The sequence below is a fragment of the Dendropsophus ebraccatus genome, chromosome 6 (assembly GCF_027789765.1).
Source record: "Dendropsophus ebraccatus isolate aDenEbr1 chromosome 6, aDenEbr1.pat, whole genome shotgun sequence".
Lineage (NCBI taxonomy): Eukaryota > Metazoa > Chordata > Amphibia > Anura > Hylidae > Dendropsophus > Dendropsophus ebraccatus.
This window is the reverse complement of record NC_091459.1, coordinates 73,676,714-73,698,757: the sequence shown is the minus strand read 5'-3', so window position 1 is coordinate 73,698,757 and position 22,044 is coordinate 73,676,714. Positions and strand designations below refer to the sequence as shown.

At 43.7% G+C, this 22,044-nt stretch overlaps 1 protein-coding gene across 3 annotated transcripts in view; it reads left to right on the top strand.

Moving 5' to 3' along the window:
* NAALADL2 (N-acetylated alpha-linked acidic dipeptidase like 2) overlaps window positions 1–22,044 on the top strand; it is a 712,309-nt gene that overhangs the window by 536,857 nt on the left and 153,408 nt on the right. For all 3 annotated transcript variants that reach the window (XM_069975168.1, XM_069975167.1, XM_069975169.1), the window contains exon 7: window positions 4,558–4,650. In XM_069975168.1, the coding sequence (XP_069831269.1) occupies window positions 4,558–4,650 (93 nt within the window). The remainder of the gene's footprint in view (window positions 1–4,557; window positions 4,651–22,044) is intronic.

The following is a 22,044-nucleotide window of genomic DNA, read 5'->3' as shown; positions in this document are numbered from 1 at the left end:
ATTCCTTGAGGGGTGTAGTTTCCAGAATGGGGTCACTTTTGGGGGGTTTCCAGTGTCTTGGCAGCACGAGGGCTCTGTAAATGCGACATGGCCCTTGAAATCCTTTCCAGTGAAATTCAGCTTCCAAAAGCCAATTGGCGCTCCTTCCCTTTGGAGGCTCATCCTGCGCCCCCTTGGCACTTTATCGCCACATGTGGGGTATTTCCGTACTCGGGAGAAACTGCGCTACACATTTTGTGTCTTTTTTCCCCTCTTATCCCTTTAAGAAAATGAAAAATTGAAGGCTAGAACAACGTTTTAGTGTAAAAAATATTTTTTTCTTTTTTCACGCCATATTGTTCGGAAAATCTGTGAAGCACCTGTGGGGTCCAAATGCTCACCGCACCCCTTGTTACATTCCTTGAGGGGTGTAGTTTTCTAAATGGTGTCCCTTTAGGGGTGTTTTTTAGGTTTTGGCACCCCAGAGCCTCTGCCAACCTGAAGTGGTACAGTCAAAAATGACCAAATATAACTGAGGCATTGAAATTCACTAGGCGCTCCCTTATATCTGAGGCTTGTGGTTGCGTCAAATAGCGCAATAGGGCCACATATGGGGTATTTCTATAAACTGCAGAAAAGGGGGCAATCAATATTGGGGTGCATTTCTCTGGTAATAGGTTTATAATTATGAAAAATATTGGATTACAATAAAATCTCTGCACAGAAAATTAAAATTTTCAAATTTCTTACACACTTGACTTTTATTTCTGTGACTCCCCTAAAGGGATAAAACACTTTCTGGATATGCTTTTGCAGAGTTTGGGGGTGCAGTTTCTGAAATGGGGTGCTTTGTGGGGCTTTCTAACATACAGGCCCCTCAAATACACTTTTATAAAGCTGGGTTCACACTATGTATATTTGAGGCTGTATTTGTGAGGCTGTATAGCAACCAAAACCAGGAGTGGATTGAAAACACAGAAAGGATCTGTTCACATAATGTTGTAATTGAGTGGATGGCCGTCATTTAATGGCAAATTTTTGCTGTTATTTTAAAACAACGGCTGTTATATTGAAATAATGGCAGTTATTTACCGTTATATGACGGCCATCCACTCAATTTCAACATTGTGTGAACAGAGCCTTTCTGTGTTTTCAATCCACTCCTGGTTTTGGTTGCTATGAGGACCTGACTTGAGGACCAAATACTGCCTGAAGTATACAGTGTGTGAACCCAGCTTCAACCTGAACAGGTCCCTAAAAATATCTGATTTTAAAATTTTACTGAAAATTTGGAAATTTGCTGCTAATGTTTTAACCCATAGCTGCACCAGGACGTTATTGAACGTCCTCGTGCCGCTATGGGAGTTCAGAGGGGGGTCGCGCGGCGACCACCCTCTGAACTGCCGCGATCCCGGGTGCCGCGTGTAGCCCGGGCTCGCGGCTATTAGCGGGCACGGTCCGATCGCCGTGCCCGCTAATTAAGTACTTAGAAGCAGCTGTCAAAGTTGACAGCTGCTTCTAAATACTTGCTTTTATTCATACCTGGTGGTCTAGTGGGGGGATCGCCCCCCTGCGGCGCGATTGCGGGGGGGCGATCCCTGCATCCATCCCGGGCCGGGGTCTGCTCCGTAATGGCGCTGATCCCGGCTCGGCATTCTATTGCTTTTGGCTGCAGCAGCCAAAAGTAATAGAACACCGATCTCATGGATTCATGCAGTATAACTATACTGCATGGATCTCTATGAGAGATCAGAGTACATATACTAGAAGTCCCCCAGGGGCGCTTCTAGTATATGTGTAAAGTAAAAGACAAATGTATTTTTAATAACACAAAACCCCCTCCCCTAATAAAAGTCTGAATCACCCCCCTTTCCCCATTTTATAAATAAAAATAAATTAATTAATTAATAAACAAACATGTTTGCTATCGCCGCGTACGTAATCGCCCAAACTATTAATTAATCACATTCCTGATCTCACACGGTAAACGGCGTCAGCGCAAAAAAAATCCCAAAGTGCAAAATTGCGCAATTTCTGTCGCATCAAATCCAGAATAATTGTAATAAAAAGCGATCAAAAAGTCATATATGCGCAATCAAGGTACCGATAGAAAGATCACATCATGGCGCAAAAAATGACACCTCACACAGACCCATAGACCAAAGGATAAAAGCGCTATAAGCCTGGGAATGGAGCCATTTTAAGTGACGTATATTTGTTAACAACGGTTTGAATTTTTTACAGGCCATCAGATACAATATAAGTTATACATGTTACATATCGTTTTAATCGTAACAACTTGAGGAACATGCATAACAAGTCAGTTTTACCCCAGGGTGAATGGCGTAAAAACACATTTCCCCCAAATAAAAGAAATGCGTTTTTTTTTTTCAATTTCACCACACTTTGAATTTTTTTCTGGTTTCCCGGCACATTTTAGGCAAAAATTACATCTGCCATAGCAAAGTACAATTAGTTGCGCAAAAAATAAGGGCTCACTTGGGTCTCTAGGTGGAAAAATGCAGGCGCTATGGCCTTATATACACGAGGAGGGAAAAACGAAAACGCAAAAATGAAAACTGGCTGTGTCCCCTAAGGGTTAAGCTTCCTATTGTCTAAAAAAATGAAAGATTGTTTAATTAATGCTGCCAACATAAATTAGACATGTTGCTAATGCTATTTAATATATAATTTATGTGGTATAACCACTTTCTGTATACGCAAAAAAGTTTCAAAGTTGGAAAAATGCATTTTTTCACATTATTTGGTTTTTTTTCATAAAGATTCGTTATGAGTATCGACTCCATTTTACTAGAAATGTGAAGTACAATATGTCACGAGAAAACAATCTCAGAATCAGCCAGATAGGTAAAAGCATCCCGAAGTTATTAATGACTAAAGTGACACAGGTCATATTCATAAAATTTGTCTCTGTCCTTAAGGCCATTTCAGGCTCTGTCCTTAAGGGGTTAATAAGATGGGCCTCTCCTCCAGACCCGGTCCCCTCACCCCTTTCTTTAGCAATCCCCAGTTTCCTATAAACTCAGATGCGCAAGCCATCCTAGACATACCACTTCATGACAGACCACACTTAAGATAGGTGCTCTCGGGTGGACAGGTGTGCCCCCTTCCCAATGATCCACCGCCTCATCCAGGGGCTTGGCTCCTTTGAGGCTGTTTGGTCCATTACCTGAATTCCCTCTCACCCCAAACCCAGATATACAGATATCTTACTTCTTTTGAATGACTATGTACACAATCTGACCCTCCTACCCACACGAGTTCCTCAGTCTACGTGGAGGAAGAGGTACCCAAACCCGGGTTTATTCTTTCCTGGGAGCAGGACCTAAATTGCTCTTTCACAGAGTAGGAGCTGTCAAAAATCTTTATGTTAACACACAAGGCTTCCTTTTTTCTAGAATTCAGGAACGGAACTACAAACTGCTTAGCAGATGGTACAGGTGCCCTGACTGATTGCATTCCATGTTCCCCTCCGTGCCCTCTACATGTTGGAGATGCAGAGGAGCTGTTGGTTCTTACCTCCATACTTGGTGAAGTTGCTCCAAAATCGCCCCGTTTTGGGCCTCTGTATCTCAGATATTTAACAAGGTCACCGCCTCTTCGGTTACCTTGAATCCTAAGATAGCACTCCTTTCTTTACTGCCTGGTCCTTCCCACCTTGTAAAGAAAGGACTGCTCCGACACTTAATGGGCGCTGCCAGAGCCGTCATCCCACGCCTCTGGAGACAAACCTATCCACCCTCTAAGCTGAAATTCGTGGAAACCCTGAACAGTGTTCGCAGAATGGAGGAGATTGTTTCCGATGACACTGATAAACAAGCTCAATTTAAGCAGACCTGGTTACAGTAGGACCTGTACAGGGACACGGTGAAATTTAGGGCGTGGCATCAGAAGAGGATCTGGTCATTCAATGCCTGGCCTTTCTCTTCACTCTATACTATAGGTGGTCATCTTCTCCTTCGACTAATCTTATTCCCCCTCCCCCCCCCCCCTCTTCCCTCCTTTTCCTGTCTCACCTTTTCCTGGTCCCCCTTTCTTCTGTTGCCCCTTCTCTACTTCTTTCCTTTTGATCTTGGATCTTTATGTCACCTCTTTATAATATATTTATAATTGAAACCAGATGTTCCCAATGTTATTGGCAACATGAATGTGTTGTTCCATCATAGTGTAGAGGCAAGAAAACCAATAGTTCATTTATTCTGCCTTAAGGGTTTTCTTTTTGCTAGCCCTTGCTGTACTAAACCTTTACCGATGGACACTTGCACTCTTACCATCTTGTCTACTTTTCTTTAATCCATTGTCTGCATTATTACTTTGCATTTATATATACCAGTTGATGTATCCATGTTATCATATGGGATCCTTGTCACCTGATGTGCCTTCTATGTAAATGCCCTTTGTGTCTTTATTCTGTTTCTACTACCTGGTTTAATAAAAAAGATTTAACCATAATCACACAAGCACAAATTTCTGATGATTTTTTTTTTCTCAAACGAAACAATGAAAAAATAATATGTTCTGTATTTCTAATTTGGTAATTTTTCTATTTGTTTAAAGATCAATTAAGAATCACGCTATGTATTAATTCTGTCAAGAAATACACAGAAATATCAAATTCTATTGGATTTCTAAGGGGATCACTGCTTCCTGGTAAGTCTCCTTTAAACATAGCAGGCCTGGTTTACTAACATGTTCCAGGCTTAAAATTGCAGTTTTTTTGTCCATTTTCCCTGTAGGTTTAGTGTTTGGACATATTTACTAATGGTGTGCAACACATTTTTTTCCAAAAACCTGATATACCCGTCATTTTTGTCCAAAAAGTAGGCATGTCATAGATGTGTCATGGGTTTATCCTTTAAAACCTGCCACAACCGACAAATCTATTAAGCAAGCCAATTTTTTAATTTTAATTTTATTTTTTTTATTTTTTATGGGTCTTCTTTGCTAAATATCAGATACTTCTAGAGGTCTAGTTTAAACTTTGTCCAGTGAAAAACCTTCCAGATTTACATGGGGAATGCCCTACATTAATGAATTTGATGTAAAAAAAAAAAAAAAAGACACAAATAACAGCATAACAGCTTAAAATTGACACATTGTTAGTAAATGAGGCCCAATATCTTGTTAGGTGACACAGTGGGGGAATAGATAAAACAGCAAAACTGGTTTTCTCATAACAACCAATCACAGTGTCCATTGAGAAATAAAAGCTGAGCTCTCATTAGATTAGATTGATTTCACCCATAAGTTTACTCTAGGATATAACCATATCTAAAATATGTTATAAAAATGAACTTCTGTAAATCCTGTGGTTGTCCTGGTCAAGTAGAAAAAGAAGAAGTATTCAATATACTAGTTGGCCAGAGCTCCTGATCAGCGGCATAAAATATATAAACTTTCTAAATAACCATTTAACACGTTCCAATCCCCCTTTAACCCCTTGCCGCAAAATGACGTTTGGGAAACGTCATGTAAAGCAGGTAGTTCCCGCAACATGACGTTTCCCAAACGTCATGTGTTCCCTGCCTCCCCCGCTGTCCCGAGGCGAGATCGGGCAGCGGGAGGAGGCTATGTCACATAGCCTCCTCCCGCTGCCTCTGCTCGGAGGGGAGCCGCGCTCCCCCCGGGCAGTTAACCCCATAGACGCCGCGGTCAATGCGACCGCAGCGTCTATGGGGATATGTTTGCATTGGGAGGCGATCGGGCGGCGGGAGGGGGCTGTTGCATGTTGCCTCCTCCCGCCGCCACTACAGATCCTCCCCCGGCAGTTCCCTTTCCCCCTCCGGTACTGGTGGATCGCCGCTATTACCGTTATAGCGGCGGTCCGCCAGTACCGGCGCCGCCGCTGCTGTATTAATCAGACCTCAGATCAGCCCCCTTGTGGCCGATCACTACCCCCCCCCTCCCCGGGCGGCCATCAAATCCAAGATGGCCGCCCCCATCGCTGCGAATAAACGATGTTTGTTCGCAGCGATGGAAATAAAAAATGAATGAAAACCCCATGCTCTCCGCCACCGGAGGTAGCGGAGAGCATGGGGCAGTGATCGGGGACCCCCCCGTGTGGTCCCGGAGCAGGCGATCGGCGGTATATACTATATACCGCCGATCGCCTGTTCCCAGTGCTGCCCGGCACTTTTTATCCCCTGTCACCATAAATCATTGGTGACAGGGGATAAAAAGTGTCACCGTGCCCCCCCCCCCAAGTCGCCCCCCACCCCCCCAGTCACCCCCGTCCCCCAGTCACCCCCCCTTCCCCACATACGTTACCGGATCCTGGAGCTCCGTCCTCCTCGACGTCCTGACTGCTTCTGATGTGCGCATGCGCGTCAGAAGCAGTTAGCTCTGAAAATTTAAAGTGACAGAGACCAATTTGGTCTCTGTCACTAAACTATGATTACTGTGATAGAAAATATCACAGTAATCATAGTAATACAGTGAAAATGAAAGTGAAAAAAGTACAAGTGAAAAAGTGTAAATGTGAAAAAGTGAAAAACATACAAAAAAAATAAAACACACTTTTTATTATAGTAATAATTGCGTTTTACTCCCAGATTACCCGTAACCACCGCAGGTTGCCCGTATCCGCCCCAGTTTGCCCGTAACCGCCGCAGGTTGCCCGTAAACACGCCAGATTACATGTAACCACCGCACGTTGCCCATAACCACCACATCTTGACCGTAACCACCCCAAATTGCCAGTGACCCCCTCCAGATTGCCCGTAACTACCGCACGCTGCCGCTGACCACCGCACGTTGCCTCTGACCACAGCACGTTGCCCCTGACCACCGCACGCTGCCTCTGACCACCGCACGTTGCCATTGACCACCGCACGCTGCCTCTGACCACCGCACGCTGCCGCTGACCACCGCACGTTGCCTCTGACCACCGCACGTTGCCCCTGACCACCGCACGTTGCCTATAACCACCGCACGTTGCCTCTAACCACCCCAAATTGCCAGTGACCCTCTCCAGATTGCCCGTAACCACGCCAGATTACAGGTATCCATCCCAGATTACCTATAAGCACTTCAGTTTATCCGTTATCACCCCACGTTGCCCGTTACCACCCCACGTTGCCCGTAACCACCCCGCGTTGCCCGTAACCACCCCATGTTGCCTGTAACCACCCCAGATTCTCTGTAACCACCCCAGGTTGCCCATAACCACCCCAGGTTGCCCGTGACCACCCCAGTTTGCCCGTGACCACCCCAGGTTGCCTGTGACCACCCCAGGTTGCCCGTAACCACCCCACATTACCTGTAATCTAATTTTTTATTGTATTTTAGTAACTGCGCTATTCTAATAACTATTACTAGCTGCGGTTTTGCTCCAGCAAATTGGCGCTCCCTTCCTTCTGAGCCCGGCTGTGTGCCCATACTGTGGTTTATGCCCACATATGGGGTACCGTTTTACTTAGAAGAAGCTGCGTTACAGATTTTGGGGTACGTTTTCTCTCCTGTTCCTCGTGAAATTAAGAAATTTTAAACTAAACGAACATATTATTGGAAAAATTCGAGTTTTTCCTTTTTACTGTCTTATTTTGAATACTTTCCTCTAATACCTGTGGGGTCAAACCGCTCACTGCACCCCAAGATGAATTCTTTCAGGGGTGTACTTTCCTAAATGGGGTGACTTTTGCTGGGGTTCTATTCTTCTGACACTACAAGGGCACTGCAAACGCACCTGGCGCTCAGAAACTTCTTCGGAAAAATCTGCACTGAAAATGCTAATTGGCGCTCCTTCCCTTCTGAGCCCGGCTGTGTGCCCATACAGTGGTTTATGCCCACATATGGGGTACCGTTCTACTCAGGGGAACCTGCGTTACAGATTTGGGCATGCAGCCTCTCCCCTGTTCCTAGTGAAATTGAGAAATTTCAAACTAAACGAACATATTATTGGAAAAATTCTAGTTTTTCAATTTTACTGTCTTATTTTGAATACTTTCCTCTAATACCTTTGGGGTCAAAATGGTCACCACACCCCAAGATGAATTCTTTGAGGGGTGTACTTTCCAAAATGGGGGGACTTTTGGGGGGGTTCTCTTCTGCGGACACTACAGGGGCGCTGCAAACGCACCTGGTGCTCAGAAATTTCTTCAGCAAAATCTGAACTGAAAATGCTAATTGGCGCTCCCTTCTTTCTGAGCCCTCCTGTGTGGCCATGCAGTGGTTTATGCCCACATATGGGGTACCGTTGTATTCAGGAGAACCTTCTTTACAAATTTGGGGGTACTTTTTTTCTCTTGTTCCTCGTGAAATTGAGAAATTTCAAACTAAACAAACATATTATAGGAAAAATTCAAGTTTTTCATTTTTACTATCTAATTTTAAATACTTTCCTCTAATACCTGTGGGGTCAAAATGGTCACCACACCCCAAGATGAATTCTTTGAGGGGTGTTCTTTCCAAAATGGGGTGACTTTTGGGGGGTTTCTCTTCTGCGGACACTACAGGGGCGCTGCAAATGCACCTGGCGCTCAGAAACTTCTTCAGCAAAATCTGCTTTGAAAAAGCTAATTGGCGCTCCTTTTCTTCTGAGCCCGGCTGTGTGCCCATACAGTGGTTTATGCCCACATATGGGGTACCGTTGTATTCAGGAGAACCTTCTTTACAAATTTTGGGGTACTTTTTTTCTCTTGTTCCTCGTGAAATTGAGAAATTTCAAACTAAACAAACATATTATTGGAAAAATTCGTGTTTTTCATTTTTACTGTCTAATTTTGAATACTTTCCTCTAATACCTGTGGGGTCAAAATGCTCATCCTACTCCAAGATGATTTCTTTGAGGGGTGTACTTTCGAAAATGGGGTGACTTTTGGGGGGATTCTATTCTGCGGACACTACAGGGGCTCTGCAAATGCACCTGGCGCTCAGAAACTTCTTCAGCAAAATCTGCATTAAAAAAGCTAATTGGCGCTCCTTTACTTCTGTGCCCGGCTGTGTGCCCATACAGTGGTTTACGCCCACATCTGGGGTACCGTTGTATTCAGGAGAACCTGCGTTACAAATTTTGGCATGCTTTTTTTCTCATGTTCCTTTTGAAAATGAGAAACTTTAATCTAAACGTATATATTATTTGAAAATTTAAATTTTCGATTTTTTTACGGCCTAATTGTAAATACTTTCCTCCAGCCCCTGTAGGGTTAAAATGCTCATTATACCCCTAGATTAATTCTTTAAGGTGTCTAGTTTCCAAAATGGGGTCACTTATGGGGGTTTTCAGTATACAAGCCTTCTAAATCCATTTAAAAAAAGAACTGGTCCCTAAAAAAAATCAGTTTTGGAAATTTTCACAAAATGTGATAATTTGCTCATAAATTTCTAAGCCCCGTAACACCCTAAAAAAGTAAAATATGTTTCCCAAATTATGCCAGAATAAAAAAGGACATATTAGTAATGTGATTTAGTAACTAATTTATGTGCTATGACTTCCTTTTTTAGAAGCAGAGAATTTCAGAAGTTCATAAAATGCTAAATTTTCAAATTTTTCTTGATATTTTGATGTTTTTCACAAAAAATACTCAAAGTAGTGACCAAATTTTGCAACTAATATAAAGTGCCATATGTGACGAAAAAACAATCTCAGAATCGCTAGCATACGTTAAAGCATCACTGAGCTATAAGCGCATAAAGTGAGACAGGTCAGATTTTGAAAAATGAGCCTGGTCATTAAGGCCAAAACAGGCTTTAGAGGCAAGGGGTTAAGTACCCTTTCACCTCCCCTTGTTCGACACCCTTTGTATAACCTGTTAGTTTAAGATGCACTAATGCAAGTGTCAATTTAATTTCTGTTTCAATTTATTTAATTTGGAAGTTTATGAAGTTAATTTAGATTGAAATAAATTGTCCTCTGCAAGGAAATGGACAAAGGTTGCATCTCCCAATAAGACTTAGTGATCAGGTGAATACTGGCCAGGTTGGTACTGTGGAAAGGATCCTTCAAATTTTCAGCTCCACAACAGTCAGTAGTCGATGCCAGAGCCAGCAATCATCTGAAGGGTCCTCAGCGCCCTCAGTTTATTTGCAGGGAATTGCCATATAGGAAGTAATCAATCTAGTTACATGTGATATGAGACCATACTTCTATAATTTAGCACTCAGTTCAAGGCCGTTGGAAGAAGAAGACGACAGTGGGGCATAGAAGGTGTTACATCCGTGGACTCACTCTACCTCTCTAAGTAGGTTTTAGGTGTAGAGTGATCTAGCATGAGGTGCAGTCTGGTAACAGTTCAACTGACGGACCATGCTCTTTAATGGCCTTAACCCCTTAAGGACCGGGCTAATTTTCGTTTTTGCGTTTTCTCCTCGTTGAGTATATAAGGCCATAGCAGTTGCATTTTTACACCTACGGACCCACATGAGCCCTTATTTTTTGCGTCACTAATTGTACTTTGCAATGACAGTCTGAATTTTTGCATAAAATATGCTTCGAAACCAGAAAAAAATTATATGCGCAGTGAAATTGAAAAATGAAATTCAATTCTTTTTCTTTGGGAAGGCGCTTCGTTTTTACGCCATGTGTGCTATGGTAAAACTGACATGTTATATATATATTATATTTGTTATTATATATATAAGTCGGTACGATTAAAATCATATGTAACATGTATAACTTTTATATTAATTGATTGGTTGATTGGTTAAGGAAAAACGTAGCTCACCCACTAGTCAAGTTTATGGTGCTGGTGAGTTTGCTTGGCATTGGATGTTGCAGGCTTGTTGTAGTGGCGATTCCAGATTTCTCCCCACTAACAACCTATACAATTTACAATGGGGAAAAAAAGTATTTAGTCAGTCACAAATAGTGCAAGTTCCACCACTTAAAAAGATGAGAGAGGCCTGTAATTGACACCATATGTAGACCTCAACTATGGGCGACAAAATGAGAAAACAAATCCAGAAAATCACATTGTCTGATTTTGTAGGAATTTATTTTCAATTTTGGTGGAAAATAAGTATTTGATCAGTAACAAAATTTAATCTCAATACTTTGTTATATATCCTTTGTTGGCAATGACAGAGGTCAACATTTTCTGTAAGTTTTCATAATGTTGGCACACACTGTTGTTGGTATGTTGGCCCATTCCTCCATGCACATCTCCTCTAGAGCAATGATGTTTTGGGGCTGTTGCTTAGCAACACGGACTTTCAACTTCCTCCAAAGGTTTTCTATAGGGTTGAGATCTGGAGAATGGCTAGGCCACTCCAGGACCTTGAAATGCTTCTTACGAAGCCACTCCTTCGTTGCCCTGGTGGTGTGCTTTGGATCATTGTCATGTTGAAAGACCCAGCCACGTTTCATTTTCAATGCCCTTGCTGATGGAAGGAGGTTTGCACTCAAAATCTCACGATACATGGCCCCATTCATTCTTTCATGTACCCGGATCAGTCGTCCTGGCCCCTTTGCAGAGAAACAGCCCCAAAGCATGATATTTCCACCCCATGCTTTACAGTAGGTATGGTGTTTGATGGATGCAACTCAGTATTCTTTTTCCTCCAAACACGACAAGTTGTGTTTCTACCAAACAGTTCCACTTTGGTTTCATCAGACCATAGGACATTCTCCCAATACTCTTCTGGATCATCCAAATGCTCTCTAGCAAACTTTAGACTGGCCCAGACATGTACTGGCTTAAGCAGTGGGACACATCTGACACTGCAGGATCTGAGTCCCTGGCGACGTAGTGTGTTACTGATGGTAGGCTTTGTTACATTGGTCCCAGCTCTCTGCAGTTCATTCACTAGGTCCCCCGTGTGGTTCTGGGATTTTTGCTCACCGTTCTTGTGATCATTTTGACCCCACGGGGTGAGATTTTGCATGGAGCCCCAGATCGAGGGAGATTATCAGTAGTCTTGTATGTCTTCCATTTTCTAATTATTGCTCCCACAGTTGATTTCTTCACTCCAAGCTGGTTGCCTATTGCAGATTCAGTCTTACTAGCCTGGTGCAGGGCTACAATTTTGTTTCTGGTGTCATTTGACAGCTCTTTGGTCTTCACCATAGTGGAGTTTGAAATCTGATTGTTTGAGAGTGTGCACAGGTGTCTTTTTATACTGATAACAAGTTTAAACAGGTGCCATTACTACAGGTAATAAGTGGAGGAAAGAGGAGATTCTTAAAGAAGAAGTTACAGGTCTGTGAGAGACAGAAATATTAATTGTTTGTAGGTGACCAAATACTTATTTTCCACCATAATTTGCAAATAAATTCTTACTAAATCAGACATGTGATTTCCGGGATTTGTTTTCTCATTTTGTCTCTCATAGTTGAGGTTTACCTATAATGTAAATTACAGACGCCTCTCATCTTTTTAAGTGGGAGAACTTGCACTATTGGTGACTGACAAAATACTTTTTTCCCCACTGTATATCTACCATGTATCTCATTAAAACTTTAACTACTATTAACCATAATCCATAACATATTAATCAACTATATCCACTATAATATACAACAAACTACTATAAACTCCCACGTGGCTAGGATTATTGCAGGCTCTCCCATTCCAGTTAGTGGAGTCAAAGCCATTTAGTAACCTGATGGATTGTGCACAACTGAGATAGAGAGTGCCAAGTGGGCATTTCTTTGCCAACAAGACTATTCAATCTCTGCATACCAGCAGAAGAAGGTTGGAAACTCTATGTGGCTCTCTGTCTCACATTGGGTGCACCTAAAGGCCCTATTATGCGGAACAATTATCAGCCGTATTCGGCCGATATTGGCCATTACGGCAGATAATCAATCCATGTAATAGAAGGCAATGATCAGCTGATGTCGGCTGATTGTTGCAGTCATTTGTCATTCAATATTGTTGAAAGACAAACGACTCATACAGCAACAATGCTATATCTTATGGGTTGCCCGAACGATCAAGCAATCCCCCGGGTAACTCTCCCCCCGGCACCTCTCTGTGGTCCCCCGGGATTTCACCCGCTCGCTGCTGCCGCGTGTAATAGTGGGGAAAACGAGCGATAACAGTGCTCGTTTGCTCCTTATAGTCGCCCTGTGTAATAGGGGCTTAAGCATGGAACTCTAGAGTTCACTTGGTATAATGCACAACCAGCACCCAGTGACTTGGTATAATGCGCACCCAGGGATTTACTAAAATGCACACCCAGCACCCAGCGACTTGGTATAATGCAAACGCAGAACCAAGCCACTTGGTATAATGTACACCCAGAACCCAATGACCAGGTGTAATGCACACCTAGCTACTTGATATAATGCACAGCCAGCACCCAGGGACTTGGTATAATTCACACCCAGAGACTTGGTATAATGCACACCCTGCACTCGGTATACTGAACACCGTCTTTAAAGCTCCCACAGACAACCACCCACAATATACTCTCCTTTCTATCCCTATCTTTCTCTATTTATTTCCCTGCTCTACTGAGCTCTTAAAGGGGTATTCCCCCCAAGAGCTAAAAAAATGAAATGCTCCCAAACCTAGCTGGTCTTACTCGCCAAGTCCTTCTGAGTATTTTGAGTTGTCTTCCATCTTTCTAGCTGCTGCCGTTCCTGCCATTGCTGAGTTACAAGTTTTTCTAAAAGCCAATCTATATCCAAGATAGGAAACTACATTTTCCATCATGCAATGCTTCTGCCTGATGATGGCGATGTAGCAGAGCTGAGATGGCGGTGTCGGTGTAGCAAAGCTGAGTTGGAAGTGACGGTGTAGCAGAGCTGAGTTGGGGATGACGGTGTAGCAGAGCTGCGTTGGCGGTGACAGCGTAGCAGAGCTGAGTTAGCGGTGATGGCGTAGCAAAGCTGAGTTGGCGGTGACGGCGTAGCAAAGCTGAGTTGGGGGGACGGCGTAGCAGAGCTGAGGGGACGGCGTAGCAGAGCTGAGGGGACAGCGTAGCAGAGCTAAGTTGGCGGTGACGGCGTAGCAGAGCTGAGTTGGCGGTGACGGCGTAGCAGAGCTGAGTTGGCGGTGACGGCGTAGCAGAGCTGAGTTGGCGGTGACGGCGTAGCAGAGCTGAGTTGGCAGTGACGGCATAGCAGAGCTGAGTTGGCGGTGATGCGGCGATTGCAAGGGGCGGAGCTTGTCGCGGGCGATCTTGGGGGGGCGGAGATTGCCGCGGGCGATCTGGGGGGACGGAGCTTGCCGCGGGGGGGGGGAGCTTGCCACGGGCGATTGCGGGGGCGGAGCTTGCCACGGGCGATTGCGGGGGCGGATCTTTCCGCGGGCGAGGGGGGGGTGCCGCGGGTGAGTGCGGAGGCTATGCTGCGGGTGAGTGAGGGATGCAACAGGTGATGGGGGGGGGTTGGTTGTGGGGCGGGGGGCTGTGTGTTGCGGGTGAGTGCTGGACGGTGCGCCGGGAGGCTTTGGATACAGGGGGTGAGCTCTGGGATGGGGGTGACCGGGTGGCTGCTGTTAGAGAGGGAGACAGTGACAACTGCGCTGATCACTGTCTCCCTCTCTAACAGCAGCTACCCCATCAGTGTTCTCAGTCACTTCACTGTGCTGGGACTGAGGACACGTGATGCCGTCTCGGAGGGTGGGGGCAAGGAGCAGGGAGTGTGTCGGGTTGGACTGAGGTCTGATGATTCTATGCAATCCGTGGGGGTGAATGCAGCTGGATAACAGCAAAACTGTGCAGAATCCATAATAACTTTATATTGGAAAGATGGAAAGCTACGGGTGGGCAGCGTATTAATGCAAAAATAATTTTGGGGGGAGTACCCCTTTAATGCCTGCTGTGCTACTGCTCTCCTTCACACTGACAACTGTAAATTGACAAATTGTAACGGATCGACAACTAAATCATATCTCAAAGTGTAAGATTTGTTTGGGCTGTTTCCAGCATGTAGTGGTCCCACGTCACAGTAAAGACAACCAGTAAACAATCCCAGAGCTATAAAAGGATCATTAACCCCCTGCCTACACAGCCTGTTTTGGCCTTAATGCCCAGGGCCTATTTTTCAAATCTGACCTATCTCTCTTTATGTAGTAATACCTCGGCGATGCTTTTAACTATCGCAGTTATTCTGAGACAGTTTTACGCTGCGGTTGCACTGACCGCGGTGTTTATGGGGTTAACTGTCCAGTGGGAGCGCGGATCCCCTCCGTACAGGGGCTGCCCGATCTCAGAGAGGGGCAGAGGGGGAAAGCAGGGAAACCATGACGTCCAGGGACGTCATGATGCATTCTGCCACTGCTTTTCATGACGTCCCTAGACGTCATATTGGGGGAAGGGGTTAATGTCTATGAAGAGCAAAGACCAGCCCATCTGTTGCGATGCTTTAAAATAACTATTGTGGCACAATTAGCTGACAAACATAATGCAATCATAGCAAGGTGTCATAACACACAGCGCATCAAAGGTTGCTGTATATGGGGCTGTGGAGTGCCCAAGTTGATCTCGGATAAGAAATAACCCCCATGATCATTATTTACGTTCATCAATGTTACAAGCTGGCCATCTTTCCCCGCTCTAATCCTGTAGTTAGAACATAGAACCTTATTCTGATCATTGCTGCAGGGTGTAAGCTGTATGTTACAGCTGACACCAGTAGCTAATGGCATGACTACAGCTGTTGAGCCACCCATTCTCCAGAGTAGCAATTAATTGTGGAGCAGGGGGTACCTACTTACTTCTATTTCAATACTGTGTGAGGAGTTAAAGAGGATCTTAGTGGGCTATGTCCTATTTTAAAGTTTTTTTTTTAATTATTATTATTCTTGCTGTTAAAATGTATTCTATCCTACCTAGATTCATATCTATATCATAAAAATTTAAGTATCTCTGTCTGTCTGTCTGTCTGTCCAGTATAGACTTCCAAACACCTGAACCGTTTGACCCCAAATTTGGCAGGCAGATACATTGGGTGACTGGGCAGGTAAGAGCGAAGGTCCCGTCCCCGCCAGATTACAGGAGGGGATGGGGAGGGGGAAGACCGTCCCATAGAGATGAATTGGAAAATCTCCACACTGCACACACAGGTGATATAAATAGCTACAGCAGAAGAGACAGTTGGAGGCTTTAGCAACCAATAGGTTTACTACTTTCATTTTCACAGGGAGCTGGAATCTGATTGGTTGCTAGGGCCAGCTGCCTCTTAACAGATCCAAAGAAATAAATACAATAAGGGTGCCTTCAAACCTACCGGATCCACAGCGGATTTCCCAGTGCGAATTTGCAGCGAAATCTGCTTAGGATCCAGTGTCATTTAACCCTATGACACTACATACTCGCAGCGGGATGGTATGTAAATTAAGCCCCTTGGCGACCAGAGCGTAACTTACACTGACAGAGGCACCCATCACCCTGCCCGCACAGACCGCTGTTAGATCGTGCAGGCTCCCCTCCAGTGTGTTCAGCACTGTGCTGCTGCTGCCGGGCATGGCTCTCTACTCACGGCTCTGGGCACTGCACACACTGCTCCAGCTTGCTTTGGGGGGAAATGCCAAGAGCCGTGAGGAGAGAGCTGTGCCCCGCAGCAGCAGCACAGCGCTAAACACACTGGAGGGGAGCCTGCACGAACAGCGGTCTGTGTGGGCGGGATGATGGGGGCCTCTGTCAGTGTAAGTTACGCTCCGGCCGCCAAGGGGGTTAATTTACATACTCGCCGCGGGATGTCAATCCCGCTGCGAGTATGTAGTGTCATAGGGTTGAATGACACTGGACGCTGCGGATCCGGTAGGTGTGAAGGCACCCTAACAGTATACAGTGTATATACAGTAAGGGGCTTACTTGTCGGTAGGTGGTGTTGGGAAATGTATACAGTAGGGGGGTGTTAGGGAGTGTATACAGCATGGGTGCTACCTAGGGAGGTGTATACAGCATGGGGGCTACTTGCAGGGGGGGAGTGTATACAGTATGGGGCTACCTGCAGGGGGGAGTGTGTACAGCATGGAGGCTACCTGAAGGGGGAGTGTATATAGTATGGGGGCTATCTGCAAGGGGGCAGTGTATACAGTATGGGGAATACCTGCAGGAGGGAGTGTATACACTATTGGGGCTAGCTGCAAGGGGGGCAGTGTATACAGTATGGGGGATACCTGCAGGAGGGAGTGTATACAGTATGGGGGATACCTGCAGGAGGGAGTGTATACAGTATGGGGGATACCTGCAGGAGGGAGTGTATACAATATGGGGGCTACCCGCAAGAAGGGGGGAGTGTATACAGTATGGGGGCTACCTGCAGGAGGGTGGAGTGTATACAGTATAGGGACTACCTGCAAGGGGGGGTGTATAGATTATGGAGGGGCTACCTGCAAGGTAGGGGTGTATAGAGTATGGGGGCTACCTTCAAGTGGGGGGAGTGTATAGAGTATGGGGGCTACCTGCAGGGGTGGGGGTGTATACAGTATGGGGGCTACCTGTGGAGTGTATACAGTATGGGGGCAACCTGCAAGCAGGGGGGCAGTGTATAGAGTATGGGGGCTACCTGCAGGGGTGGAGTGTATACAGTATAGGGACTACCTGCAGGGGGGTATAGAGTATGGGGGCTACCTGCAAGTGGGCAGAGTGTATAGAGTATGGGGTCTACCCGTAGGGGTGGGGGTGTATACAGTATTTTGGCTACCTGCGGGGGGAGTGTATGCAATATGGGGGCTACCTGCAGGGAGGTAGTGTATACAGTATAGGAGTACCTGCAAGGGGGGGGCAGAGTGTATACAGTACAGGGGCTACCTGCAAGGCGGGGGGGGGAGTGTATACAGTATTAGAAACTTTAAAACCTCTTCTGTGTTGTCCTCACCAAGGATGAAAGGTAGTGCCTAAGAGGGCCAGATTATGATGATGCAGGATTGTGTATGCACTTATTTTTATAAGCTGCAGGTTTTCTGCACACACACACACGATCTGCCGTCGGCGGGGGGACCCCCAAACTACACACTACAAGTATACAGGACCCCAGAATTATACACTACAGGTATACAGGACCTCCACCAACTATATACTACAGATATACAGGACCTCCACTAACACTGTCAATGTTGTACTGTATATAACCAGGCTCAGCATAACACTACCAATGTTGTACATAACCAGGCTGTATATAACACTGCTAATGTTGTATATAACCAGGCTGTATATAACACTGCTAATGTTGTATATAACCAGGCTGTAGATATCACTGCCAATGTTGTATATAACCAGGCTGTAAATAACACTGCCAATGTTGTATATAACCAGGCTCAGTATAACACTGTTAATGTTGTATACCAGGCTGTGTACTGTATAACAGTGTCAATGTTTCTATATAATCAGGCTGTATATAACACTGAAAATGTTGTACTGTATATAACCAGGCTCTGTATATAAAACTGCCAATGTTGTATATAACCAGGCTTTGTATACAGTCTGATCACATGATGGCATCTCAGTTTGGCTATTAGGTATTTAGGATGTTTAAAGGAGAAGTCCAGCAAAAAATTTTATGAAAGTATTATATTGCCCCCCAAAAGTTATACAAATCACCAATATACACTTATTACGGGAAATGCTTAGAAAGTCCTTTTTTCCCTGCACTTACTGCTGCATCAAGGTTTCACTTCCTGGATAAAATGGGGATGTCACGACCCGACTTCCAGAGCTGTGCAGGCTGTGGCTGCTGGAGAGGATGATTGCAGGGGGACCTTGAGGGAAACAGGGCACTGGAGGGACACTAAGCATCACCTGCCATCATCCTCTCCAGCAGCCACAGCCCGCAAAGCTCTGGGAGTCGGGTCGTGACATCACCATTTTATCCAGGAAGTGAAGCCTTGATGTAGTAGTAAGTTCAGGGAAAGAAGAACTTTATAAGCATTTCCCATAATAAGTGTATATTGGTAATTTGTATAACTTTTGGGGGGCAATACAATACTTTCATAAAAATTTTCGCCGAACTTCTTCTTTAAAGTTTTTAGTTTATTTCTAACCTACAATTTACATAAACAGTGCAGAACTGTTGGGGTATATAGCGTATAAAGGGGTATAAAGGGCTCCTGGTGATTTCCCCTTAAAGCGTAACTGTCATTTTAGGGTCATTTTTTTAAAAACATTAAATATCAATAGTGCAAGCGATTTTATGAAACTCTGTAATAGGTTTTATAAACCAAAAGAGTTTCCTTCTGGACTGAAAAAGCAATCTCCCAGCCTCCCCCCTCACATAAGAAGAAGCAGGATTTTTGATTCCATTATGTGGCAATGGAGAGGGAAGGGGCTGTTAGGAGTGACGGAGCAGTCTTGCACAGCACAACACCCTGCAATCTTCTCTCAGTAAGTTCATAGATAAGCATTGACCTTTCTGACCCCAGAATTCTGCGGTTTAGATGCCCAGACAGTTTAGAAACAGCTGACCTTCATGTCACCTCTTCCTGCTCCCTCATCTCCTTCGGCCCCTCCCCCCTCCATAAGGATAGAATGGAGAGAGCAGAGCCCGTCTACACTGGCTTCTCTGTAATTAAGACGTGTTTGCCTGATAATGCACAGATAAGAAGTCAGGGGGGGGGGGGAGGCTGGGAAATTGCTTTTTGAGTACAGAAAGAGGCTTTTTTGGCTTATAAAACCTATTACAGAGTTTCTTAAAATCGCTTATACTACTGATTTCTGCAATAAAAAAAAAATATGACAGTTACGCTTTAACAAAAAAAAAATTAGGGCATAGATTTGCCTCCTGGGCGACCTTGGAACAAATATAATCACCACACTGACACTTTATACCCGGGCACCCGGGTACATTTTCTAGTAGCTTAATAATTATCAACCATCAAATATTCCTCTTTCTGGAAGATTGTTTACAGATGGAGAAGACTTGAAATATTTAGGGTACCATCAGCCAATGAATGCTCATATTCTCCTCACATTTGAATATCATTTTTTTTGTTGTCACACCTCATATTGATGAAGGTAATAGCAAAAGAACATATGCATTTTTACTCTGATGTATATGTTACAAACGTTTTCCCCAATACAGTACATCTCAGTCTCCCAGTAAAGATCATTACTTTCCAGTATTGAATGCAATCCATGTTAAGCACCTGCTTTTAATAATTAAACTTTATATCTTCAATCAGTCTTGACAGCAACCTCTGGCTTTTTTGCTTAATATGTTGTATTCATTGGTGTATTTATTCATAATAACACACTTCTCCATATGATTTGTGACTGAGGAGTGCAAAGAGCTTCCTGTTGAAAGGATAAACTGGCAACTAATTTGATTTCATAGATATGAATCTGTTATTTTTCCATGATAGATTGCCTGTGATTTGGAAAAATTGGAATGCTCCACTAAAACGGCAATCTATATCATCTTAAACTCATTTAAGCAGTTTGTGCTGCACCACTAATCTTTATTTAGAATCTCAGCGCAAATAAGTGACAGTGCTATTTCTGGCCCATTTACTGCTTGAACCTGCCCATTACACTTCCACAAAAAGATGAATCATATAAAAAGAATATAGTAATGTTTTCATTAATAAAAGTATTTTGTTATATCTTTCCAACCTTTATATTTTGAGATACTGTAGTTATGTAATGGCAGAATGGCTTCTGCGTAATGTCCAATCATGACAATGCAGTACATCTTTGTCTTATATCATTGGTCAACGTGATACCCAGGGCATCCATAGTATGCAGAAAAAAAAACTTCATATATTTTTTTTGCATTGCATTGAAAACATGGGACTTTTGGCTCAGGTATGCTGAGTACAGTGAGCCCAATGCTTAGGCTGAAAATCATTGTATTCCTTTAGTCCCCAAGCAGTGGCAGTCTTTTTCTATGTTGTCACTAGTAAACTTTCAGTGTACATTAGTACTTTACTCGATTTTTTTTTTCTTCTTCTGAGTCCTTCAAGACCTCTGGTTCAATTTGGGAATTTCATATAACCACAAAGAATTTCACAATTCTGGGGTTCAAGAGTTCAAATGACATTCCTGTAAAATATAAGAATATTGTATACATTATGCCAGCAGTCTCCCCAGGAAGTTGGGGGGGGGGGGGGGGGGGGGGGCTGGTCGGGTGACCGCTAGATCGGCCAGGCAGTCTGTAGCAGATAACAGCAGTCTGCTGCCGTGGTGCTACAGCAGCATATCGCCTCTAAGTCATTTGTCTTTCAACATGTTGAAAGACAAACGACTGCAACAATTAGTCTTCTATTGTCTTCTATTACACAAGCAGATCATTGGCCGTATCGGCCGATATTAGCCGCATACGGCTGATAATCATTTCATGCAATAGGGCCTTTAGGAAAGATTGTCAATTGGTCTCATGGTAAGCATCTAACTGTATAAGGGTATGTGCACACTACAAAATATGGGCGGAAGTTCAGCCTGTCCCATAGAAACAATGATATTCTCAAATTAAATCCGCCATCCACTGATGGCAGATTTAGTTTGAGGATATCATTAAGTCTATGGAACAGGCGGAACTATGGAAAAGACTACAGGTATTTTCCATACTTGAATGGGGTTGTGTCTGCACCATGTGAATAGACTTCTGCAAGTTCCGTTCAAATGGAACAGTCATAGTAAATACTGCAACAAACTTCCTCAATCTCTAAGGGGAGACATACACATCCATAGCACAGCCAAGGTACAACAACGAAAAGGCTTATAATCACACTGGCATGTTGTTCTACTGAAAAGTGCCATCGATTTTGAATTGACTGAAAAGTGATGTTAAATGAATCTATTACTTGGATTAATAAATTCAGATTATTATTTTTTTTTTTTTACTTTTGTGGATCAGAATACCAGACAATGTAGCACTTCTGAATTAAATGTCTACTTTGTAAATTAGTTTACGAATGTATGCAGCAGCTATAATTTCAAACTTGATATAGAATTTAATGAAATCTTGTTTGTTTATAGAAATTAAATAAATATATAAATGAAACTATAAAACCGGAAAAGTTTGGAAATCCAAATGATATTTTCTTTTTAGAGACCTAATTTTAATATGTTACTTGTGCAATTATAGTTCTTTGGTTTACTTTTAAGCAGCTAAAACAAACTAAAGAGTTTAAAATTTGTATTATTCTTGTTGTGGCTTATAATTAAATGATGGAAAAGAAAAAAGAAATGTTAAATTAGGCAATGAAGGTTAAAAAC